The sequence below is a fragment of the Tamandua tetradactyla genome, chromosome 12, assembly GCF_023851605.1.
Source record: "Tamandua tetradactyla isolate mTamTet1 chromosome 12, mTamTet1.pri, whole genome shotgun sequence".
NCBI lineage: Eukaryota > Metazoa > Chordata > Mammalia > Pilosa > Myrmecophagidae > Tamandua > Tamandua tetradactyla.
Genome location: NC_135338.1, coordinates 24877863 through 24904831, shown reverse-complemented (window position 1 = coordinate 24904831; position 26969 = coordinate 24877863). Strand labels below are relative to the sequence as shown.

Sequence of the window (26969 nt, the reverse complement as noted above, 5' to 3'; positions counted from 1 at the left end):
TTCCCGTACAAGATTTTGTGCTTTTCAAAGGTTTCTCATACTTGAGGCTAAAGAATTATGCAGGCTATGTAAACACCTCAAGTAATCTCTCTAAAACATGTACTCTTAAAATGGGGACGGTGGCAAAACTTTGGTTGAACAGAGGATATTGCTTTGCTTTGAAAAATAAAACTGCCTAAGTATTATGCATTGAAGAAAAGTCATGGACTCAAGAGTCTTACATACAAAGATAGTAAAATTACAGCTTTCTATGAGACATGGGCATTCAGAAAGAGATGCAAAGCTACTAAATTTAGCTGAAAGGAGAGAAAGATGTAAATGGGAAAGGAATTAAATCAAGGCATGAAACTGGTTTAAAAATGAGCATTAACTGAGACAAAGTTACCGAGAAACTTTACCAGTTGGAAGGTTAATCTGAAGTAGTGAAAAGTCTGTGACATAAAGTATTTTAAGGAACATTTTTATTACTTTCAAGTTTATACAGTAATCTGGCACAAACTATTGCCAGCATTTTTGCCAAGAAACAAGTGCTTGGACTTGATTTAATGAAGAATATACACAACTTACATTTAAGGAAAGTGGATGCTTCTAAAGTGCTTAAGTAAAAGTTTGTCCTCTAAAATAGTTTGAGCTTTCTATTTAATCTTGTTTAGAATATCTGATCTGAATGATCAGAAACCCCAAGCTAATGGGATTTTTATTCCTTACATTGTAAGAGACCATCTTTAAAGCACCATTTTCCATTTGGCATTTGCATTTCACCAAGATCTAGTGTCCCTGGCAGGTTTAATGTCATTTCTTTATTGCTTTTTGAATCTCAGTGTTTATTCTAAATTTTAAAAAAACTGCATTTGATTTGATGGCTTCCTGCTTCCAATTGGCACAATTGCTTTGAATAGGAAATAGCAGGATCTTCCCCTGTCGAAAAGTAGATGATACTCATCTTGAGGCAAATCAGTGAACAAGTCTTGGCACAATACTGACACTTGAATTTTTAAAAATCCCTGTTAACCATTCTGGGTTTAACAGTAGCTAGCTCAAGAGTGTTCATAAGTCTCTGCAGGCTCCTATTAAATGTTTGCACATTATCTACCTAAGTAATGGTTTGCCTTATTTTGCTTGAAAACTAGTATGAAAAAATGGTTTGAACGTCCAATTTTTTCAATTGTTTATGCATAAATGAGACCCAAATTGTAGCTTAAAATTTTTAATTATGAGTTGATAAGCTTTTGACCTTGATTAAGGACTAATTTGCGAGTAGATAAAACTGTCAACATTTTTAATAAAGAGACTTTTTAGGGAGAAGAGATATAAATTTGGATAAACTGCTCAATTGTCTTTATCAACCTTGTTTCTCAAGTTACTCAAAGCTGAATGTTTATCTTGTCCACATTTTGAAAGTGATAACTTTTAGGTCAGCAGGATATACGTATGCTTTGTTTAGTCTTTTCTTTCTCCATGATCTCAATAAGGTATTGATCTTTCTCTGGCAAGGGTCATACATCTGCAAAATTGTGGAACTGAGCAAAAGGATGCATTAGATAAAAATCACTCACCATGAAGGCCCCAGTATTTTTCAATGGCTTTTGAAGTATACAAAACTTCAGTAAAAAAAATAAAATAAAAAGGAAAAAAAATTCACCTGCCTACAGCAAACATTTAAGGAGCACCTGTTATATTTTGTTGACATTCTTGATGCTGTGAGCTTTTATAAACTTGTTTTTTGATGCCTAGGAAGACAGATTTGAAAATTATGTGTTCAAGTTAAAGATCACATCTTGCTTACATCCAGATCCTCTTCTAAATATTTCTGATGTGACATGCTAGCTGGTAATTCAGGGTTCCCCCTTGAAAACCAGCCACTTGAAGTTAGACTTCCGGATTTAAAATGCTACTATGGGTTACTAAACTAGCCAAAGGGACAAACCTTCATAAATGGCACAAACTGCCTCCCTATACACATAAAAATTTTCTAGTCCCTCTAATATTTGAGTTAAATCTGGACCTGGATTTACTAGGGTAGGTGAAGTTTAATCTGCTAAGAATTTTCACAGTTATTCCTAAAAATAATTAATAAATTTAAACATCTAGTATCTCAAGTATCCCAAGAGATTAAATCCACGAAGGCAAGCAGACCAGAGTTACCAGAGATTTTTCTATACCCTGATTACTATAGCTGTAACTTCAAACGTGTTATCTATAAAACTTATTTTGTATATATCACCTATAAAATAATTAGTTCTTGAAGATAAAAGTGATAAAAACATGTAGAAAAATTGTTGCAACTGTGGTTAAACAGATAGCTCTTGTGCTATAACTGAAGCTCTAAATGGAACCTAGTGAATATTTTAATGGGAAAAAAATTCAAAAGTCGGGTGATGAGATTCAAAATAATAGGAGTATCTTTTTTTTTTTTTTTACACATAGGCTACCACTTTGACTTACAAAATCAAGGCAAGCAGCAGAACCACTTTGATAAATCCTCCCTCATACCACGTCATCAAATAGGTAAAAGGCACACAAACAGCATAATTCTTTAATTGCTTTTTAAGAATTTTTTCCCCTAAGGGTCTATTTCATGGCTGCTATAGTTACTAAGCTATATTTTTGAAAGGATCTGCTGTATAGCTTAGATCCTTTGTTTCTGTGACCTTATGTTTCTACTTCTAGCCTAAAATGAAGATAATTAGGGTCTTAATATTTAGAAAGCTTTTAACTGGTGACGAGAAGGAAGAAGCCTAAAGTTAAATATCCCAGAAATTTATTTAATTTTTGCTTGAATACATTTTATATAGAAAGATTGGGATTGTTTGCTGTGGGTGCCCCTGGTAAACTACACAGAGGCACTGAACTACAAAGGGGTGCCAGTCTGTAGACATCAGAAATGGAAATCACAGGCCAGATTTTATGACTGCTTTACCTTAAAGATCTGTCTCTAGTGAAATTTGGCCGCTCCTTTTAAAAAATGCTCAATCTGTTGGAGCTACTGTTGAAATAGCTGACATTTAGGAGGGCATTTCATGTTACAGTCTGCTGAACATTTAAATACTTGGAAATAAAAAATATTTGCTTTGAAGTTTTCAATACTGGAAAACTTTCAAGTCTAGGATTATACAGCCAGAAGGGCTGCTTTATGTTCCTTAAATTGGACTCTGTTTCCCACAAAGTTAATCTTCAGCTTTGGCTTCCATTTCTTCTGCATCATCATCTCCATCCACTTCTGCATTTTCTCTCTCAAGCCTCTCCAGCTGTCTTGCAAGTTCAGTTTCATCTGTATCTGTAACCACTTTGGGCTGTGGAAGCAGAGACATAATTTCAAAGTGAAGCAGTTAAATAGTAAACAAATTCAATTTCAGTACTATTATTGCCTAGTGTTTTAACTCTTCCCAACAACACTGCCATATCTGTTGACTTTTGAGTGCTGACAGATCTCTAGTAACTTCCATTAGCTAATAATGGGAAATGACTGAGAAGACAATACAGAAAAAGGGAATACATGTGTACTAAAATAGAATACTGTTTTCTGTCATCTTTTTCCCAACAACACTGCCATATCTGTTGACTTTTGAGTGCTGACAGATCTCTAGTAACTTCCATTAGCTAATAATGGGAAATGACTGAGAAGACAATACAGAAAAAAGGAATACATGTGTACTAAAATAGAATACTGTTTTCTGTCATCTTTATAAATTGAAACTGAAAATATACGAAAATAATCTCAGTGGCTATACCTTTCAAGCCAGAGATAGAGCTTCTGTAAAAAAAAAAAATGCATTTTGAGGGGTCAAAAACCATTCCTTTCCAAAGAGGGAATCATTTTATATACAAAAAAAAAATAAAATTAGATTTCTTTCTTGTTGAGATAAGGAAAAATAGGAAACTGTTCTTGTTTGTAATCCCGAAATAAAATTTTAAGCATTCCACACTCAAATTCAGATAGCGATTAGCTATTTTTATGGTCTACTTTTTCCCTTGGGAAATAACACCCAACATTATCAGCAACCATTATGTTGAATAACTAGCCCATAATATGACATTCCAGTGCTGACAGTTTTTATTTACCTATAGAAAACTCTTTCAGGAACCCTCTGAATCAATTATTATTTTATGCTTAACAGAATTGTAATCCTAAAGGTATCTGATGTTTTAGAAGGCAGTTATTAGGTATTTCAGAATGCAAATCATTTAGATGCTTAGAATTGTTAAAAACTTTAAGAACAAAGGCAAAAAAAAGAAGGTATTGATCATACCTCCATTTGAACATTGAAGACACCCCTCTTTTCCTCAATTTTTTCTTTAATAACAGCCATAGCTTGATTGAGGACAGAGAGACCTTCTGTTCTCTCGAGGGTTGTTGTAGTCATCACATACCGAGGAGGAGCTATAAGATTAATCTAAGGAAGAAAGAAAAAAAATTATGAGTAACTACAGTCATAATCAGACAGATAATGGGAAATCTGTCTCTAAAACAAACAAAAATTCCCATTTTGTTTTAAACTAAATTAATGGAAGAAATCCTTCTAAGAGATTCTGAACAGCAACCATCCAGCTTACTTTGTCACTAACAAAAGTTTCAGACCAAACCTCCTAAAAGTTTTGTGTGGGGGTGAGAGAATATGTTACCTGCTTCACGATGCCATAAACATTTTAGGCATAGGAACTCTTTACTGTTTAGGAAGTTTAGCATCGCTGGCCCTCTGGGGGAAAATAGTACTGGAATCCCCATCCATTGTGCAGCAGCAGCAACAAACCCACACACAATCTCAGACATCACCTAGAAATATCATTAAGAACCACTGCTCCACTTTAAGAGCAAAACACCACTTTTGTGGTGAAATATGATCATAAAATAAATAAATAAATAAAAACAGTTCTCATTTGGTTTGGGTGGATACTTAAGCAGAGTGGGAGAAAAGTGACTACTCACCTTGATGGGCATGGTTTCTGTGGAACAATTCAAACCTGCTCTCAGGGCTTCTTTTACAGCATCAATGCCTTCATAACCATAACAAGCCACTTCAATATCTAAAAGTATTAAAATCCAAAAGCTGACCATCAGAAAGTACAAAAAAAATATTTAAAAGTTTAAAATAAATCAAAGATGTGGTGAGTATTCAAATACTTATGAAAGCTCTCATTACCCTTTCAATTAGAAAACAATCCCAACTATTTACTTTCATAATTAAAAAAATCTGAATGTGTAGTTAAATGATATCTTTTCATCTACATCAAGCCACATAACGATAAAACTATAAAAGACAGAAATTTAACAAACATCCTTAATTCTGGCTATGAAATCCAGTAAAGAGACTCTGGGTTTGGATGGTTTGGGTTAAAATCACAATTTCAACCTCTCTATGCCTCAGGTGGTCTGATTTATAAAAAGAGATAAGCAAGATTGTGGTAAAGACTGAAACAATAACTATAAATTGTTTAGAATAGTCATGACCATTTATCTCATCTATATTGCATATACTATGACCCAGTAATTCAATTCTACTTTTAGAATACAAAACACTTGTATAAATGGGTAAAGTATACACATCTGAGGGTTTAATTTATAGTATAACAGTGAAGAATGTGACACAACATAAATGCTCCTCAAGAGGGGACTGGATTCTAGTAAAGCTTATCTGTTCTATGGAATACTGCCCAGCTATTAAAAAGAATGAGAAATTCCTGATTCTGCATGGGAAGGCACCCATGATATACAGAGTGGAAAAAACTAGCTGGTGAAAATCCTGCATGGTATGATCCCATCTTTGTAAAAACAAAAAATTTACATGTGAATGTTATTTACACATAAATCCAGCTATAGCATATGCGTATAGGAAAAACGTCCAAAAGAATGTATTTGAAATTATAACTAGTGAGTATTACAGAGACACAGGAGGATACTGTTGTCCTGTTGGAATATTTTCAAGTATGTACTGAAACAAAACAATAATCCCCCCTTTTAAAAAAGGGCTAACTTAAGGCTAGTTGAACTCATATATGACTGTCTCACTTGTGTTAACATGTACGTTTTATGCTGATTCAGCAGAAGCAAAATAATTTAAGCTGTTCTTGTTATGAAAAATAAATATTTGGAAAAATTTACAGATGTTGATGCAATAATATATTCTTTAGTAAGGCTCATTATTTAATAGCTTTTCTGGAGCATGCAAAATATTTTAAAAATCATTAATATTTACCTGCTCGAATTTTGACAGCTTGTGGGGTCAAACGCCTATTAATATTGCTAATGAGTACTTCCCGTTCACCTTCATTCAAATCTAAACTATCCAAAATAGATGGGTCTCTGATTTAAAAGAAAACAAACAAACCAATAAAAGTCAGGGTTACATTACTGATAATTATGAAACCAAACATACTATCACAAAATAATGACCAAGAGCATTATTATACTTTTAGAAATTTACTTTTCCAGAATTTAGAAATAAAAAAATCATGCTTTGCTGTCAGAATTAAAGTTTGAATCTTAGCTCTGCAATTTAATAACTGTATGTCTTTGGACCTTTCCAAATCTTGGTTTCCGAGTGTGAACATTAAGTGCTGCAGTACTGAATGAGCTTATACAAGTAAAGCACTTAGCAGGGAATGACAAACAGAAAGCACCAATTGATTTTTAAAAGAAAAATTTTAGAAATCTGGATAAAATTGAGCAATTTAAGATGCGTTCTAATTCTTCTGCCATACCATTATAATTAAGCATTTCCATGTAATTAGCAGTCTCTGCATCAAGGAGCTTATAACCTAGTTCTGAAAGAACAAAAGCACTAAAAAAATCTGTGAAAATAAAGTGTCTGTGGGAGTCAGAACAAGAAGGAAGAAGGGATCACTTCCAGTTACTGGATTCAGGAAGGGTTTCTGGACAAAGTAACATATCATCTGAGCCCCCCCTAAGGGTCTTCATATTGTGTTGTATTCCCAGCACAGTACCACATTGGCATGTTTGTTGAAAAAACAAAAATGAAACAATGACTAAAGGAATGGTAGAATTTTAATAAGCAAAGGAAGAACTGTTGTAAGAAAGTTATGATGTGTAAAAAAGGAATGGCATGAGCAAGTATCAGGCTTAAAAAGCATGGGGTCTGATTAAGGAATGAGGGGTAAAAAAATTCGGGTGGAGAGAAAATTCATTCAACTAAGACTGCCTACTAAGCAACAAGAAGACAACCAACAGAAAATGGGCATGTTAAATGAACAGATTTTCTGCAGTAGTACAGTCAATAAACCTATAAAAAGATGTTAACCTCACTAATAATCAGAAAAATGCAAATCAAAATAAGAAATCATTTTGTATTCATCAGACAAGAAAAAGCAAAAAATCTGAGATACATACCAAATGTTCGTGAGGATGCAGGGAAATAAGAACAATCATAAAATTGCTAGAGGGAGTAAAATTGTAATACCAATTTGGAGACTAATTTGGCAAAACCAAGTAAACATAAAGATGTATATAATCCTATGATCCAACAATTTTTCCTCATAGGTATATCTTAGAAATTCTCAAACATATACACACGAAGACATAGACGTGGATATTCAATACAGCATTTTTCTTTTTTGTATGCTGTATGGGGGGGCACATTTTATTATTTTTCCATGTGAGTATCTCGTTATTGCACCACCATTCATTGAATTTTTTTGTTTGTTTGCTTGCTTGTTTTTGTTTTTTTGGGAAGTGCATGGACCAGAAATGAACCTGGGTCTCCCGTGTGGCAGGAGAGAATTCTACCACTAAACTATCCCTGTACCCCCCACCTCACAGCATCTTTAAAAAATGGAAAAAAGGGGAAGCTGCCTAACTATCTATCAATAGGGAAACATAAATAAGCATATTCTCATGGGGAAATGCTTTACAGAAGTTAGAATGGATCAATGAGCATATGTCTATCAATTTGGAGAAAGTCTGCCCAATAACAGCTGAGTAAAAATGTAAGCAAAAGAAAGATACAATGACAATGTATTTTAAATACAGAAATGATTTGAATATATACATTATGGATATTTATATAATAAAGTCACAAAAATTTAATGTTTATAATGATACGCATTAACTTCAGAATAGTGGTTACCACTGATGAGAATGGGTTGTGAGGGGTAAAACATTGTTTTCAACTATCTCATCTTTTTAATTAAAAGAAAGATACATATGAAACACATGTGGTAAAGAACTGACACTAGGTAAATCTAGATAGTGGCTACATGAGTGGTATGGCAAGAGAAGAGAGTCACAGAAAAAGGGAATAATTATGCTAAAGCTTAGCAACGTTCGAGAGAGTGCTAGAAATGGAAGCAAGCAAGGTAGGCCGGGGCCAGATGATGGCAGTAAGCAAGTTAAGAGATGTACTGACTGAGGAGTCCAGGGCTGAAGTCAAGAAGGGAAGTTAGAAATATAAAGCAGTGCTTAATGGGTTTTAGCATACACTCTGGATGAAGCCAGAATGCCTGAGTTTGAATCCTGGCCCTGTCATTTGCTAGCCTCGTGACTTTGGACAAATTATTTACCCTCTCCCTGTCTCAATTTCCATATCTCTAAGATAGGGATAATAAATGTACTCATACCATAGGATTGTTGTGAGAATTATATAAATGTTAGTTATCATTATTATTGTCCCCAACTTTCCACCAAGGAAAAAAAAAGAAAAAGAAAATTTTAAGTCACACAGGGATAAACAGGCTCTTGCTGGGGGTTCCGATAGTGTCAGGTTGCATGTGACTATTTTCAGGGGAAGGGGACCAATATCTTCTGGCAGCCCAAGGACTGGGGAAGTAATCTCAGTGCAGTGGTGAGGAAACTTGTAGGGCATGAACATTAGAAGAGAGTGGGAGGTGAACAGGAGAGACAATAAGTGCACAGAACTGAAGGAGTCTGTTAGAGGAGAGGACATGCTTGTTGTTGGGGAAAGTACAGGGAGGATTGAGAAGTTTGCCTTTTAGTATAAATGGGACAAAGTAGAACACATTTTTATGCTGGTGGAACAAAACCAATAAAGGGAAAGCCTGAAGACCCAAAAGAGGGAATAATGGATGGAAAGAGAACCCTGAGCAGTAGCTGGGCACAGGTGGCTAAGAAAAGTTTTAGAGCAGAAAAGATTAAGGATTTCATTATGATGGGAGTGCAGGAGGAACTATCTTATGCAAGGTTTCTGTTTTCTTTATAAAATATACCATGAGTGTAGCAGCTGAAAGTGAGGGAAGACGGATAGAGCGGACAGTTCAGAAGAGCACAGAGAAGCTCCAAAGTAGTCTCTAGAACAACAGGGGGAAGAAGTGACCAGAGCAGAGAGAACATGGGGCAGAAGTAAAGACTGAGCTGAATAAGCAGTGGCAACAACCTGCAAGTCTGATTTTTCCTAGCAGCTTCCAGCAGTCTGTCTACAAGTGTAGAAAAGGCAGGAACAATGATCCAGGGCAAAATGTAATAAAAGGAAAAACAGGGTAAAAAGCTCATGACATTGGCAAGAAAGTTGTTGAAATGATGGACTGTGGTGTATCTATGCTGGATAAGAAAAGAGAAGGCAGGAGACAGCAAAACAACAGGGGAGAAAAGAGGTTTAAGTAAGAATTAAGACACACAGTAGAACTATGTGGGAGCTGGAAGGACAGGTTATGGTAAAAGAATAGAACATGTGAATTAAGGATTTTAGAGGCAGAGCAAATCCTGGTGATGGTAAGGCCCAGGATGAAGCCATGGGAAAGAGAAACTGCAGTAGTATAAGCTTAAAGTCAAAGGAACTAAAGTAAAGAAAATAAGGTTACAGTTTGGACATCTACATTGGTCCTGAAATTACACAGAACAATAACACAACTAGGACAGAAGGGAAATGTCTAAGAGAGTAGTGCGAGACGATACACAGGTTTGGCCATACAGGACTGGCCCAGCTTATGGACTGTACACTGAAATATTCTAATCTACACTTGGCAAGGATTCATAAAACGGACGTTGTGCTACAGCCCAGCCCTCAACCTTGTGTGCTAGACCCAGCAGCTGTGTTATCAAGACAGAAGCAGAGTCAAGAAAGTGTTCTTACGAGACTGCATGCTTAAATGCATCATAGGCACCATATCCGGGTCTCTTGTACTTGTCATCGAACACCCAGGCAGTCCGCTGGAACAAGCTTTCCAGCTGCTCATCCTTGGTGTATCCTAAAACCTCAGCAACATGACGAAGAATGCTGTAAACCTAGAAACAAAATGAATTCAAAGATAAGAGGTCTATAAAAAAGTATTTTACATTTTAGTAGACAGCATGTAAAAACAAACCTTTAGTTGATTTGACTACAATAATTACTTGACAATGAAAGAGTCCATAAAACAAATTTTTTTTTCTCTGTAGAGAAATATACGCTTTCCCATAATAGTTAACATGAGTGTAAAACAAGTAGAAATTTAGGATCCTAAGACCTGTATCAAGTTCTGACTCTAAGACAAATGAACCTCTCAGAACTTCAGTTTCCTCATCTGAAAAACAATACTAGTATCTTTTCTTACTGCTGGGAATTCTTGGAAAGATCAAATATATGTACAAATACACATTATAGGTATGTATATATTTATACATATACATAAATGTAAACAATTATTAATTATTCCATATGAGAGAAAAAATTTGAGATTTAAAAATTTCTCACTCTGTTATCAACTAACAATTATTCTTCAATCCTACTTTTGCCCCTCTTTTACTAACCCCCTAAAAATAATCAAGGACTTAGAGATGAAAAAGAGTATAAGAGAGGTCATCATGTTAGTTATACATGAAAAGTAAGTGAAGAAAAGTACTACATTAGCTATTCAATCTTAAGTCTCTTTACCTGTTATTGTGAATAGCAAAATCCTGGAATTTATTAAAAGGTGATTTTACTGACAGTGTTTCAAATGCGTAAACCACATTAAAGTGATATACCAGTAAAGCAAAGGAATAGATTTGGATAATGGTCTGATGGCCTTCAAAACTTTTCTCTCTTTTAACTGGGTTTCGCTAGATTTTAAACATCTTATCATTTCAATATTGTTTCCTTGGCATCTGACCTTGAGTACAGAAATACACATAGCAGAAGAGAACAAAAGACAACACAAAAGGGCAAAGGAAACAGAAACAATGGAATTAATGCAATTAAGATGAGTATTTAGGGAGTGATGGATGATTTAAATGGGATCTGAGAACAGAAACACAGACAGAAGATGAACAGATGGCTGTTAGTACTTATTGTGGATGATAATTAGGTAGAAAAGTATAGCAGAAGTAATGAGAAAAAGAAATAACTCTTAACTAAGGGAAAAAAACTAGTAATCGGACAGTGCCTCATTTTCCTGGATTCAAAGACTTGTTACAAACTCTCACTCAATACTTAAGAATCTTAGCATACAACAGCTGGTTATCCACCTGGCCTTAACTCCAGAGCAGGGTTGAAAGTCAACAATTAGTGTTATGCTATCCTACTCAGACATAAGTAGCTGAAATCACCGATAATCAATTTAACCTGTTATGATTCAAAACACTCACTTTCTGTACTGATTTGGGAGAATCAATCAGAATTTCCCCCTCACTTTAGATAAGGAGAATGTTAGATCATAAAGTGATGCTTGAATGTAGTAGCACCATGAGATACAAGCACTGTAGTCATACTACTTTGAAACTAAATCTTCAAATTATTTTTCTGTATAACACATAATTGGAAATATTTCTAAGAGTTAAAGAAAGACAAAGATTTTTTTATTTTTTTGCACACTAATTTGTGTACCAATATGACTCAAAAATCAACTTACAGTTTTGGATTTGGTGAATTTGTCTTCACATTTGATTGCTTCTTCTGGAGAAACTCTTCTTTTTGACAAATCAATATAGCCTGTCATGAGAAAATTCTGAAAAAATCAGCATTTCTAAGCAATAACTGTCCATGTGCCAGTTACTACTATTACCAAATTTCATAACCAAATGAGATTTAAAAATGTGGTTGGCATAACTACAATTATTTCCCACTAAAATTAGTGACAAAGTACTGCATGAAAAGCACAAATGAACATTTTTAAATGATTAAAAAAATTTTTTTAGAGCAGATGTAGGCTTACAGAAAAATCATGCAAGAAGTATAGCATTTCTATGTTTCAATCCCCCCAAACAGTTTTCCCTAATTGTTAAATTCTGCATTAGTGTGGCACATTTGTTACAACTGATAAACCAATGTTACTATAATTACACTATTAACTATAGTCCACAGTTTACATTAGGGTTCACTTTTTGTTGTACAGTTCTGTTTTTTTTTAAAATTTTTGTGGTGACATACACACAACATAAAATTTTCCATTTTAACCACTTTTAAGTATATAATTCAGTGGTATTAATTACACTCACAATGTTGTACTACCATCATGACCAAAAACTGCCTAAACTTTTTTTTATCACTTCAAAAAAAAAAAAAAAAAACTCTACCCAATTAAGCATTCCCCACCAATGTCCCCGGTAATTTGTATTATAATTTCTAACTGTGAATGTGCATATTAACTATTTCATACAAGTGAGATCAGACAATATTTTTTCTTCTGCATCTGGCTTATTTCACTCAACAAGATGTCTTCAAAGTTCATCCATGTTGTATCATGCATCAGAACTTTATTCTTATTTTTACAACTGAACAATATTTCATCATATATATATACATACCACATTTAGTTTATCCACTGATGTGAACTTGGGTTGCTTCAACTTTTTGTCAATTGTAAGTAACATAGCTATAAACATCAATGTACAAATAAGATGAGAGATTGTGATTTGTTTTCAGAAATGTATTTGGTGGAAGGAGCGAATAATTTTCAATTACCCAAATGAATACTAATCAAATGCCTCTCTTTTTCCTACTTCCTCCTTTCCCTGTGCTTTGCAGTATAGGAATGCATTCTTCTCTTGACCTAGGAAAGAGGTTATCCTGGATCAACATAAAAACTGGAACAAATTTAAATATTCCACCTTCCTCTCTCTAAACCCAACTGCAAGTGAAATCATTGTCCTCCCCGCTAGGTGGGAGATGACTCTCAGGGAGGAGTGTGGCCCTGGTACTGTGGGATCAACAATGGCATTCTGACCAAAAGGGGGGAAAGAAGTGTAACAAATAAGGTATCAGTGGCTGAGAGAGTTCAAGTAAGTCGAGAGGCTACTCTGGAGGTCAGTCTTATGAAAGCTTCAGTTCGACACTGCTGCCTACTGTAACTTGCCAAGCCCCAAGCTAAACCAAGCCTGCCAATCCCAAAGAGCATGTACAGTACTATATAAGATTCTACAAAGGTTCAAGGCACTAGGGTAACTTTTCAGAAACCTACAACCTTCAGATAGATCCCTGGACCAGATAAGTCCTGAAATACAAGAGCTCAGCCTCTCCAGAACATCAACTAGTTCCATCCCCCTACCCATATTACTAACAGCCCTTTCATACATAAGAAAGTTAAAATGAGCATAGCCCAAATACCCTAAAAGAGTGGGGAAAAATCAAAGGTGATGGTGGAGTTATACAGAGAAGGCAGGGTTTAACAAATGAATATGACTGCTGAATCATTATACTGATACTTATTTTAGTCTCCATAATCTAAAAGCAACTAGAAGTAAAAACTTAAAATTGTGGAATTGTAACCTATGACAAACTCTGAAATCAGTTCTACAACTAACTGCTGTGATCTGCTTTGAAATTTATTGCTTTTTTGTATACATGATATTTTTCACAAAAAAAGAAAAAAAATTCTTCTAGCCTCCAATATCTTGGAGCAGCTAGAATAGTGGAATGGTAAACTATTAACAAACTCTGAAATCTCTTATATAACTACTTGTTGAAGTGTACTTTGAAAATCACTGCTTTTTCTTTGTATATATGTCATATTCAACAATAAAAAATATTTACAAAATTTTAAATATACCGCCTATTTAATGACTTCCATATCCAAATTACTATGCTGAGTGCTTTACTTAAGCACCTCACTGAACCCTCACAATAATCCTGTATGGCTGATTATCACCCCTTATCCTATACCTTTTTTTTTCTAAATAGAGAAACTAAACTCAAAAGGTTAAATAACCTGCCAAAGGCAAATAGCCAAAAAATGTCCGAAACCCATGAACCTATGTCTGGTTAGGATTTCCAGTGTGCTGAATAAAATTGGTGAGAATGAATATCCTTGCCTTGTTCCTAGTATTGGGGTAAAGCATGTTTGGAGGTTTTTTCTAAATATTCTTTATCAGATTAAAGACATTCCCATCAATTTCTAGTTTACTGAATTTTTATTATGAATAGGTGCTGAATTTTGTCAAATCCTTTTTCTACATTCTCTGAAATGATTTTATGTTTTTCTACCATATTATTAATGTATATTGATTTTATTTCAGATTCTGAGCTTTTTAAAATCAAGGTGAAATTCACATAACATAAAATCAACTATTTTAAAGTGTACAACTCAATAGTTTATAGTGTATTCCATTCACAATGTTACTCAACTACTAGTTCTCTCTAGTTTCAAAACTTTTTAACCACCCCAATACCCATTAAGTAGTAATTCCCCACCACATCCCTTGATAAACTTAAATCTGCCTTCTCTATGGATTCATTTATTCTGGATATATAATATAAAAGGAATCATGTGATATGTGACCTAATGTGTCTGGCTTCTTTAACTCAGCATGTCTTTGAGGTTCATCTAAGTTGCAGCACGTATCAGTACTTTGTTCTTTTTATGGCTGAAAGATATTCCACTGGATATTTTGTATACCACAATTTGCTTATCCATTCACCTGTTGATAGACATATAGGTTTGTTTCCACCTTTTGCCCAATACAAATAATGCTGCTGTAAACATCTGTATACAAGTTTCTGTGTGGGCATATGTTTTCATTTCTCTTGGGAATATACCTAGGAGTGTAACTGCTGGGTCAAATGGTAATTCTGTTTAACTTTTTGAGGAACCACCAAACTTTTCCACAGTGGCTACATCATTTTATATTACCATGAGCGATGTCCAAGGGTTCATATTTCTCCACATCCTTACCAATACTTAATGTTATTATCTGTCTTTTTTATTAGTCATCCTAGCTGGCTATAAAGTGTCTCGTGGTTTTGATATGCAATGACCAAAGATGCTGAATAGCTTTCCATGTGCTTGTTGGCCATTTACAGATTTTCTTTGGAGAAATGTCTATTCAAGTCTTTTGCTCATTTTTTAGTTGGATTATTTGTCTTTTGATCATTGAGTTCTTTATATATTCTGAATATTAAACTCTTATCAGATATATGATTTGTTAATATTCTCTCATTTGGCACGTTTTCTTCACATTTTTTAATTAAAAAAAAAAGGTGTGATTTACATGCAGTAAAACTCACCAATTTCATACAGTTGAGTTTTAACAACTGAAAATGGTCACATAACAACCATTACAATAAAAATACAGAACAGTTCCATCAACCCTCCAAATTATAAACAACATAAATTTTCATTTCACCTGGTAAATACCTAGGAATGGGATTGCTGGGTTGTATGTTTAACTTTTTAAGAAACAGCCAAACTGACTATACCATTGTGCATTCCCACCAGCAATGTATGAATTTCAAATATGCTGCAACCATCACTTGTGTATGTGTGTATTTTTTTTTTCTTTCAGTCAATCTGTTAAGTGTGTAGTGGATTCTCACATTCTGGCTTTAATTTCTATTTTCCTAAAGATTAATGCTGTGCATCTTTTCATGGGCATATCTGCCATGCACTTATCTTTTTTGGTAAAACGTCTATTCAAATCTTTTGCTCATTTTTTTAATGGGTGGTTTAAATACAGGTTTTATAGGTTGTTAAATAGTCCTTTAAGGGCGGGCCACGGTGGCTCAGCAGGCCTGCCATGCCAGAGGACCCGGGTTCGATTCCTGGTGCCTGCCCATGTAAAAAAAAAAAAAAAAAAAAAAAAAAAGGATAAATAGTCCTTTAAGTATTCTGAATATTAACTCTTTATCAAATATGTTTTTTGCAAATATCTTCCCCCAATCTGTGGCTTGTCTTTTTATTCTCTTATTAGTACATTCCAAAGAACATAAGTTAATTTTTTTTTCAACTTTAAGACCCAAATTTTATTCAAAGAAGAAAATGCGTGTATTCAAAAATCAAAAACAATAGAGAACTGATAAGGAAGAAGAGAAAAACCTCCAATGGAAGGCTCTTAAGAGGACCGTCAGAGAATAGAAGGAGTATTTGTACTCCAAGCAGAGCTTGATACTGAGCTTTCATTCAGGTTTTAAAACCTGGAGTGCAATTGGAAAACCACCAATTAAGGTCAGCATTGGAAGTTATGGAGATGACTTAGTTCACGTTTCCTAGAAAGAACAGTAGGTGTTGATGCTTCCTTGGTAAAAGTATGTTGGCCACTGCCTCACAATGAGCTGAGTAGAGGTGAAGTTGTTTCCTCAGCAAATGTGTCCACCTAGCCATGAGAGACATCTCTGGAAAAACTCCACCAAGAAACCATGCCTTGGAGAACTTCTTCAAAGTCAGGGAAGGAGAAAGATTATGTTATCTGCATAGCTCTTCTCTCTCTCTAGTGTTCTGTTTTTCCCATGGGAGAAAACTGCATTACCTAGCCACTTTGGGAACTTCTTTTTTTTTATTAATTAAAAAAAATTACAAGAAACACAAACATTCCCAACACATACACTCAGCAATTCACAATATCATCACATAGTTGCATATTCATCATCATGATCATTTCCCTGAACATTAGCATCAATTCAGAAAAAGAAATAAAAAGACAACAGAAAAATATAACAAACAGAAAAAAAAAATTTACAGGCCATACCCCTTACTGATCCCTTTCATTGATAACTAGCATTTCAAACTAAATCTATTTTAACATTTACAACATAAATTAATTTCGATTAAGTTCAATTTATGTGTTTCTTTCATGGATTATGCTTTTGGTGTTTTATCTAAGAAACTTTTTCCTAACCCAAAGCCACAAAGATATACTCCTTTGTTTTCTTCTAGAGGTTTTAAAGTTTTAGATTTTACATTTAGGTTTATGGATTCATTTTAAGTCAATTTTTGTAGAAGGTGAGATATATGAATGAAGTTCTTTGTTTGCATATGGATATCCAATTGTCCCAGCACCATTTGTTAAAAAAATCAATTCTCCAATCTTTCTGTTGAACTTTTGCTGATAATCAACTGACTGTATAAGTGGGGGCATAAATAAAGATTTGATTTTTAAACCAACTTAGCATTCCATGCTCCCCACTTGGTCGTGTTTTATTATTCCTTTTATGGATCACTCGATTTTTGTATTATGCTTATATCTTGTGAAGAACTTTTTGCATCTATCCTCACCACAGTGTTGGTCAGTAACTTTTGTTTTTAAAAAATAATTGTTGGTTTCTGTCTTCCAGTTCATTTATTCTTTCTTCTGCCTCTTCAAATCAGAAACCTACAACCTCCAGATAGGTTCGTAGGCCAGATAAGTCCTGAAACTCAGAGAGGCCTACTTCTCCAAGAACATCAACTAGTTCCAACTAGTTTCATCCCCCATCACATATTATCAACAGCCCTTTCCAACATGACAAAGTTAGAAAGGACATAGCCCAAATACCCCTAAACATTAGTGGACGATCAAAGGAGAAGGAGGAGTTATAACAGAGAAGATAGGATTTAACAAATGTGTGTAACTGCTGAATCATTATACTGATATTTCTTTTAATCTTCAGTATCTTGGAGCAACTAGAAGGAAAAACCTAAAATTGTGGAAGTAACCCATACCAAATTCTGAAATCTGTTTGATAACTACTTGTTACAATGTACTTTGAACTTTATTGCTTTTTTGTATATATATTTTACAATAAAAAATGTTTCTTTTTTTAGAAAAAAAAGTCTTTGCCAGGTTTTCTTATCAGGTTTATGCTGCTTCATAAAACTATTTGGGAAGTATCTGCACATCTTCACTATTTTAAAATTTTAGGTAAGACTCAAAAATATTTCTGCCTTAAGTGTTTGATATAGTTCACTAATGAAACCATTAGTTAGAGTTTTCTTCAAGGGAAATTTTTTGATAATAAATTTTTGATAATAAATGCTACTCAAAATGTCTATTTCATCTTCCATCAGTTTTGGTAAGTTCTATTTTTCAAGGCATCTGTCCATTTCATCTAACTTGTTGGCATTATTGGTATAATGCTGGTAATAGTTCCTTATCGACCCTTCAAAGTCTGTAGTAATAATCCCCTTTTCATTGCTGAGATTGGTAATTTGTGTTCTTTTTTTCCTTCATCAGTCTTACAAGTTTATCAATTTTGTTGATCTTTTCAAAAAACCAATTTTTGATTTAAACTTTTTCTAATTTTCTATTTCATTCATCTACTCTCTTATTTTTATTATTTCTTTACTTTTCTAATTTAAGAATTTAAAGCTACAAATTTCCCTCTAAGTCCTTTCTTAATATACTTTAATATATCTTTGGAAGAACTTGTTTAATTTTGCAAATTTTTTTTTTCAAGATATATTGATAGTGACTTCAAGTTTGTTCAGTGTAATCAGAGAAGATACTCTGAGTAGTTTTAATTATTTTAAATGTATTGAGTGTTATATCATGGCCACAACTGTCTATCTTAGTAAATATGCCATGCATACTTTGCCAATTGATTAGCGGTTGTTCAACTATAATTGTGGATTTGTCTACTTCTTTCTCCAATTTAACTGTTGCTTCATACATTTTGAAGCTTTAATTAGGTATGTGTACATTGATGACTGTTGTGTCCTAACAAACTAACCCTTTTTCAATACAAAATATCCCTACTAAACTCTAGTAATATGTTTTAGTACACATTATTTGATAATTACACAGACACGCTAGTCTCATGTTATTACTTGCATGGTACATCCTTTTACACTGTTTATTTTCAAGCAAATACCACCTATAAACAGCATATTAGCAAATTTTGTATTTTAATCCATTCTAACAAGCTCTACCTTTTAATCAAAGCTTTTAAGTCCATTTACATTTAATGTAATTATTGATATAAATGGATTTAGGGGTTGATCTTTACTATTTTTTATTTGCTCATTCTGTGTTTTCTCTCTCTTTCCTGTCTTCTGTTAAGTTAATTCAACATATTTAGAATCCCATTTTAATTTATCTTTAGGCTTTTTTGGTTCCTCCTCTTTGTATTTCTTTAATAGCAGTTATAGGGATTACAATATAAATCCTTTTTAGTATTGTTCCACTTCAGGTGAAATGTAAGAACTGCAAAGATCTATTTACCTCCCTACTTCCTAAGCCATCGTGCTTTTAGCTGTCAAATGTTTTATGTTTATGTATGTTATACTTTTTTGCTTTAAGCAGTTAAATGTACCTCACAGAAATAACAAAGGAAAAAGTCTTCTACATTTAACCATTATTTACCATTTCTGGTATATCTCCTCAGCCTAGAAAACTTTCCTTTAGCATTTCTTGTAGTACAGATCTATTTGGCAATAAATTCTCTTAGTTTCTATTTATCTGAAAATGTCTTCATTCTTCTTCATCATTGAAGGAAATTTTCTTTAGATACAGAATCCTGACTTATAATTTTTTTTTCTTTTAGTACTTTACAGATGTCCTTCCATGCTCTGGCCTCCATTATATCCAATAAGAAGTCATAGTAATCTGTATCACTGCTCTCTTGTATGTAATGCTTTTTTGCTCTGGCTTAACTTTAATATTTTCTCTATATTTGTTTTTTAGGAATTTGATATGATCTTATGAGCATTTATTTTGCTTGAGGGTTGTTGAGCTCCTCTAATTTATGGTTTGACAACTACAGCAGCTAGAAAACGGTGATAGTGATGGGAATTTAGAGAAAGGAGAGAGCTACAGACAGCCCCTGAATCTATATATAAACTCTGCTCAAATCTCTGCCTGATCCCTAAACTACAAGTGCACAGAGTGGACTTCAAATAGTACAGCAGGGAAAAAAAAGAAGAAATTTCCTACTTACGGAGACAGAACTTGTATGAATTTAGACAAGTTAATTGCCAGCTAAAACAAAGTCGGTATTCTTAAGAGGAACATAAAGGGATCCCAAGTCTGTGCCACATAGCATTCATGATGTCCAGAATACAACAGAAAATTGTTAAACATATGAAGAAAATCTGATCCATACATGAACCAGATGTTGGAAGTAAGAGACAAGGATTTTAAAGCAGATGTTAAATATGCTTGTAATGCATGGACAAAAGAAACTATCACAAAAAAACAAATATTAATTCTAGAACTATAAACTAAATAATGTCTAATGAATTCACCAGTTGAACTAACAATAGAGTGAAGATGACAGAAAGGTCAGTGAAACCTGGTTCTTCGGCCAGTAAACCAGGTTTTCCACTAGAGCTTTAGCTGCCTTGCTTAAAGCTTCCTACAGTGTGAACTCAAACAAAAAGCTGTAAAAACAGAAAATGTGGCCAGTGCAATTTCCTTCTTCCAAGGGTTGACTTGCTTTTGATTGTTTCCAAGTCTTAAGGTAGTTGCTTTTATATTTGTCCAGAGTTGACAGCTGTTATGCTGAATGGTTTGTCCCATAGGAGTCGTTCCTCTGATTATCAGAAATGGATCCCTTCTACACGATCTTTCGTACTTTGCTTTTTTCTTCTTCTACCTTATATGTTACCATTCCAGAATATTCAGACATGTTGTGCATAAAATTGCATTGCATGGATACGATTTATCTGACCAATCCCAACTTTGATTGTTATCTCCTGTTTTTAATTAATACTGTTTGAATAATGCTGCTATAGACATATTTTTACACTGATCTACTGTGTACTTATGTGAATGAACTCTTCCATTTCTTTTGGAGCTCAGTTGAAAATAGATTTGATTCTTTCTTTTATATATATTTGTAGAATAGAAAGATAGAAAATGTCTTGAAATCTCTAAAGATTTTAAAAGAAGTAATCAAATATTTTGTTAGTTAAAAACATGTATATACGTCGTCAACCAGTGCCTCGAGCCTTGCTCCAGGCTAGGTCCTTCATATGGAGTGAAATGAAGGACTTATACAAGTTTAAGGAATAGTTCTAGCCTCATCAAATAGTTTAGTTATTTTTTGGGGGAGTAGGGAAAGCTAAAGTAAGTAATATAGAACATTTAGAATAATCAGTGTGCTAAGTGGTAATCACTACTTAAGAGACAATATAAGACATTCCAAAGTTTATCATCTAAGACTATAATCAGAAAAATTTTTAAATGTTAGACATGTATAAATTAATTATTTGAAGAAGAGTATCAGTACACTAAATGTCTAAGGAGATTCAGAAAGACAAGTCCAACCAATGTGACTGACATAGTCTTTCAAGCATGATGGTAACCAACATTTAATAAATACAGCGAGATGGCTGGAAATAGTTATCATAATTATCTTAAGCCAGGTGAAACCAAGTCCTATTTAATGGCATTATACACTGTGTTTAGAAAAATTTGGTCACAAAGGTGATGGTTTATATGGGGCCCAGAAAAAAAGGCACTTAATAAGTAAAAAAAAATTACTACTCATCCAGCACTATCTGAAAGAGTCATACAGGATCTGGGAGACACAGATACTCTAATTAGAGAGATATATAATACTGGGTTTGAGATAAGGGGGTGAGCTTTCTCAAAGGTTATATAAAATATTCCAACAACTGTTTTTAAAAATCAAGGCACCTTGGCACCATTTCTTGCTCACCCAGTAATCTGAAACTAATTTAGCTTTAAATCAACATACCAATGTATATTAATGAACTAGTACTCTAGTTTACTTATCTGTCCCTTCTGAGTTTGGCCAACATGAGTTAATTACCAAGGTCCTGATAATTTGTTGGGATAAAACTAAAGTTTTTTGACCCACAAAGCTAGCACCTGAATGAATGAATTAAACCATAGTAAACTGAATCTTGGTTAGATGGCTAACTGGCATCCTTCTCTAAAAACTTTGTATGTAAAAGAGTTTAAGTATAAAAGTTCTATTTTTTAAAATAAAAGTGGTTAAATTGACAAAAAAATTTTTAAATCAATTTCTTTCTTTTTTTTTTAACATGGGCAGGTACCGGGAATCGAACCTGGGACCTCTGGCATGGCAGGTGAGAACTCTGCCTGCTGAGCCACCGTGGCCCACCCTAAATCAATTTCTTTTTAACACCAGAAATTGGAATTATATTTTGGATATTTTTCTCACTTACCTTTTTCTTTGTCCACTCTAATGACAACCACGCATTCATTCCTTCCAATTCGGATGAGTTTGTTTATAGATCGAATGCGCCTTCTGGACAACTCACTAAGAAGAATCATGCCTTCAATGTTGTTGTATTCCAGCAAGCTGACATAAGCCCCCATTTCAGCAATGGATCTTACATTCACCATCACTACATCTTCCACCTCAGGAAACTTGTGTTGATAAAATCTACAACTTAAACCTGGCATTCTGCAATTTAAACAAAATAATCAAATAAGTTATCTATTATAGTCAAAATAAAGAAAAATTAATTTTCTACATCTTGCCCCTGAAAGAAAACAAAGATAAAGGAAAATATAGCTTACTAGTCTTTTCACATTTTTAAACTTCTTTCTGGTACCAGAAAACAGATAGATGTTCAAATACAGAATTCAGAAAACCATTATCAGTTTTGTACAATCTTAGAATAAAGATCAGATGGTTAGTAGAAGGGAGGTTACACTGAATAAACATCCAATAGGTCTTGACAGGAACCAAGCCTTAATTTTTATTTTGCTCCACATTTATGTGAGGCTTGCGTGATTCTCTGCCATCAGTTTCAGAGGAATCATAAAAACTAATGACCATCTATAAAGTATTCTGAGACCTAAGAATCAAAGGTACACCTCAAAGGTAAAATACTATTTTAATAACAACACTTTAAGGAATGCCAAATGATGGGAAGCATCACTACTATTTCAAGCCTATCAGCAAAACTAAAGCTACTCTTAACCAAGTCAGCTAAGACTGTACATGCTACCACCCCCACACTATGAAGGGAGGAAATGTTCTGATTACCTAAACGTTGGCACTAATCAATAAGGGAAGAAAATCCTATCATTTCTCATTGCCAAAATTACAGTATCATTCGTCAAGGATATAAAAACAAAAAAAACATGTCAATCACAAAAGATATTAAACTTAACTAAAATGCATCCTCTCAATTTTCTTTTAAAATGAGCTTGAGTTTAATTCACAAGTACCATACTTTCTAGCTTTTACTTTCCATATTATTTCCAAATTACTTTTTTTGTTGTTGACTAGGCATATCTATTCTTGAGAACAGCCTTACAGATTTCCATTACTATAAAGCTCAAGCTTCTCTCAACCTCCAAGCATTAAATATATTTAAAACTATTCCCTTTGATCCACCCAAGCTACTTGCAGTACCACACCTTTTTTCTACAAGTGGTTCTCAAATTTACTTGGTAGAGCACCTGGAAGTTATTCTTCAGCTAACATGAAATACCTCATATTACTTCCATTGATATGACTCACAATCCTGAAATCATACCCTTGGTCGATGTGTATTTTTAAAAAGGAAGGGCTCAAACTAATCATGGCTGATTATCTTCATGCTCTTCTGTTAACCTTAAGAACTATTTAGTGTTGTCAGAGTTCAGAAGATAAGGAATAACAGGACCTAAAGATATAAGGAAAATTTGTGAAAAATTACTTAGCAACTTATTTTTTTCTTGTAAGTTGGGAAATCTTACTGACAGATCTTACTGACAGAGCCTCCACATCCAGCTCATGAAACACTAGAGTTCTGCTGCAATGTTAAATGGCACACACATATCTTCCCGGTGGGGCCTAGTAACTTACACACATTGTTACTACCTACAGGGTCCTCTATATAATCTGGTCACTGTTTATCTCTCCAAGGTACCACTCCCCCCCTAGTTTTCCGTATTTTATAGATGAAGAAACTGAAGTACAGTTTAAGCAACTTGTCCCTTCATACTACTGTTGACTGATAGGGCCAAAATTTGAACCCAGTTTCGATCCAGAATCTGCCCTTATCCACCCAGCTATTCTTTTCAGTATTATCAACAAAAAGATTACAATTAGAAACATCTAACTTAAACAAAAAGCAACTAACATACATATGTGACTCTGAAACATATACCACAGATTGGTGCACACTATTAGTACTAACCTATCCTGTTTAACAACAGCCAAAAAAGCAGCATATAAGTAACAGTGGCAGAGATGTATTTCTTTTGTAGCAGCCTACAAAAGGGATCTAGCAAATGACAGAAACTAGACAGTCAATGGCCAGAATTATCCACCAAGATACAGCTGAGCTAGTTGTTTTGTTTTTAAACAGGGTGTTTTTTGGGAGAGAGGCAGAGGACGAACAATTGCTGTCAGACAGACGTCTATAAATAAAGTGCTCAAATTTGAGAGCCAAAAAGTTTCAAATTGTATGTCAAAATAAATGTAATGGAAATGCATGACAGTTCTAAAAGATTTAACAGGTGTTAACCACATTTACCCATCAACTTTCTTCAAATATCAAAGTTGGTAATTTTGGGGAAGCAAGGCTTAAGTTTATGGCTAAAGAACACAGGCAATATTGTGAAAGAATCCTGAAGGGAGCGATGAGTGATACTTCTTTAGGAAGTAAGATCCTTTGTAATACCTGGGCTAAAAGGATGATTTCTGTATGTTATTAACATTAAAGAAAAAAGTAGCTAGTAAGAAATAATTAACTTCATAAAGAAACTACATTTTAATTGAGAGATTTGAATACATCTACTTATGAAATACTAATAATTACACTAATTTTTTTTAACAGTCAGGAAACCAGAAACCACACTAGGTATCCATTCAGTCCTTTATCATTTTCAAGGCACTATGATTAAAGAATATTTTGTCTTCAACAACAAGCCTCAAGCCAGGCAAGCAGTACAGTGAACTTTGGAAACAGCCTTGAGTTCCAGTGCTTGGGTCCTAGCTATTAGCTGTGGTTGCTTGAGAAAGGTACCCTCTTTGAACTCCAATTTTCTTGTTTGTGCCACATATCTGACAGGTTTGTTAAGGGTTAAACAAGATCAAATATATGCGAAAACATCTTGAAAACTGTAAAGTTCTACAAAACATAAGATATTAAAAGGCAAAGGAGGTCTTAATTCCATTTTATAATTTAATACATTAAACCATATCTACTATGTACTGTTGATACAAGAAAAGATCCTACCTAAGGAATTAAGCATAAAGTGGGAAACAAACTAGTAAGCAAATTAAATACAAAATAAGGTGTTCTGAAAGGAGCACAGTATAGCACTCGATTAACAGGGAACCCAGGAATGGAAATATTAAATGACTTTCTCAAGGACAACTGTTTAACAAGTGGATGTGCAGCAGCTAAACCTAAGTCTTCTGACATCAAATCTAGAGCATCATCCACTTTCAAAATGTATTAACTGAACTATACGCTAATTTCAGATTCCTGCATTGTCAATAAATTTTGCCTGCTCATGTAATAGGTTAGAAGTTCTTTCTTAAACCAGTCATAACTCACCACAATAAAAGCAGGAAGTCCATCTTTTCCAAATTAAAGCTTACTGCATAACAACAACACCACTGATAATTTTAATTTAGCTCTTACCAGTTGTGTTTTCTGAATGCTAGATTTTAGTATATGAATACTACACAAAACAAACTTTTTCGCTGTAGTTGAGGTATCATCAAGATTGCAAACGTTACTGTGGATCAGGCAGCCAAAACTTTTGACAATCACGATTGTGTCTTGGCAAAAAAAGAACTGAGAACAAGCACCAAAGTTATGTATAAGTAATGCCCAAACTTCTGAAAAACAATTTTTTTTCTTGAATAACAATTCAGTCGGGAAAAAATGTCAAGATTTCTGTTACACATTTTCTCCAAGAAACAATGTTTCCTGTTAAATGAAAATTAAAACAGCATAAGTTAATTGAAGGGATGTAAGGCTGAGTAAGTATTTAACCCTCAAGTACTCCTATCTTATGCTTTTATATTCCCACAGTGTGTAATTCTACAGTTCTAGTCGTATCATCGCCAAAATGTGGTAAACTGACACTAAGAGTAACAGACCTCAGTAATAGGATTTAGTTTCAATTCAAGGGATAACGCCTGCTACAGAAACATACAACTAGAGCGATAGGGTAATTAAACTTCGATTTTTAAAAACAAATTATCAAATGAATAAACTATTCTCGGACCTTCGTTACCTCAGGTCATTTCCACACGGTGGCCGTTCTCACTGATTCGATCTGGACACTTCTGCCTTCATCAAGAGGCAGGAAAAATTTTGGTAGTATTACTGGGGAGGAAGGAAAAAGGGATGGAATTCTCAGGCCCGGAAAAAAACAAAGCACTCAGCGTCCTGGAGCTGGGAGGTGTCAGAGCGTCCTCTCCAAGCCGCCCCACCTTAAGTCATCCTCACTTTAAACCCACTGAAGAGGGTGTACTGTTTAACTTGTCATCACCAGATTTCCTCGCACGTACAGTGATGCCTCTGGAATCTGAAAGACCGACACCGAGCCGGCAAGGAGGCTTGCTACACATCCGGGGGACGGTGGCGGTGTCCAAATACTTCCCGCGCACGGACGGGAAAGGGAGGGGGTGTTAGCCCGGGGCCTACCCTCTTTCGACCACCCAGGTCACAGGACACAAACCAAAGTGAGTTCTTGGAGAAACCGAGCTGGGGCACCAGTCACCTGAGGAATGTGTCCGAATTCCGTACTGGGGTCCCGCGCCGCGATCTGTAACCGGGTAGATGAAACCTGTTCCACCCGCACCAGCCACCGATCCGCACCAACCACCGATCCGCCTCAGCGTGCGCTTTGCTCGACCCCACCGCGCATGCGGAACCACCTCGTACCACGCAAGCGCTAACAGAGTAGAGGCCCTACATCACTGATCATAGAGTCGAGGTCCTCCGAGAACTAGGAAGAATGAGGGTCA

At 34.6% G+C, this 26969-nt stretch overlaps 1 protein-coding gene across 3 annotated transcripts; it reads right to left on the bottom strand.

Annotated features, from left to right (window-relative positions):
• Positions 1–2744: 2744 nt before the first annotated feature.
• On the bottom strand, positions 2745–26892 carry EIF2S1 (eukaryotic translation initiation factor 2 subunit alpha). Of its 3 annotated transcripts, none has more exons than XM_077122774.1 (9): positions 26723–26892; positions 26225–26325; positions 22207–22448; positions 11776–11855; positions 10041–10192; positions 6195–6301; positions 4928–5025; positions 4251–4394; positions 2745–3293 (listed from the first exon to the last, which is right to left on the bottom strand). In XM_077122774.1, the coding sequence occupies exons 3-9, from the start codon at positions 22445–22447 to the stop codon at positions 3168–3170; spliced, it is 948 nt and encodes a 315-aa protein (XP_076978889.1). In that variant the 5' UTR covers position 22448; positions 26225–26325; positions 26723–26892; the 3' UTR covers positions 2745–3167. The 3 variants fall into 3 exon arrangements, with proteins under 3 accessions (XP_076978889.1, XP_076978890.1, XP_076978888.1); XM_077122775.1 differs by having other exon boundaries at positions 26234–26325; XM_077122773.1 differs by lacking the exon at positions 26225–26325 and having other exon boundaries at positions 26723–26891.
• Positions 26893–26969: the final 77 nt, after the last annotated feature.

Coding starts and splice junctions, on each gene's coding strand:
- EIF2S1 (XM_077122774.1), bottom strand. CDS start 22,447: ATGCCAGGTTTAAGTTGTAGATTTTATCAACACAAGTTTCCTGAGGTG. Junction 10,193..11,775: donor AATTCACCAAATCCAAAACT/GTAAGTTGATTT, acceptor TTTTGTTTCTAG/GTTTACAGCATTCTTCGTCA. Junction 3,294..4,250: donor TCTTCAATGTTCAAATGGAG/GTATGATCAATA, acceptor CTGCTTCCACAG/CCCAAAGTGGTTACAGATAC.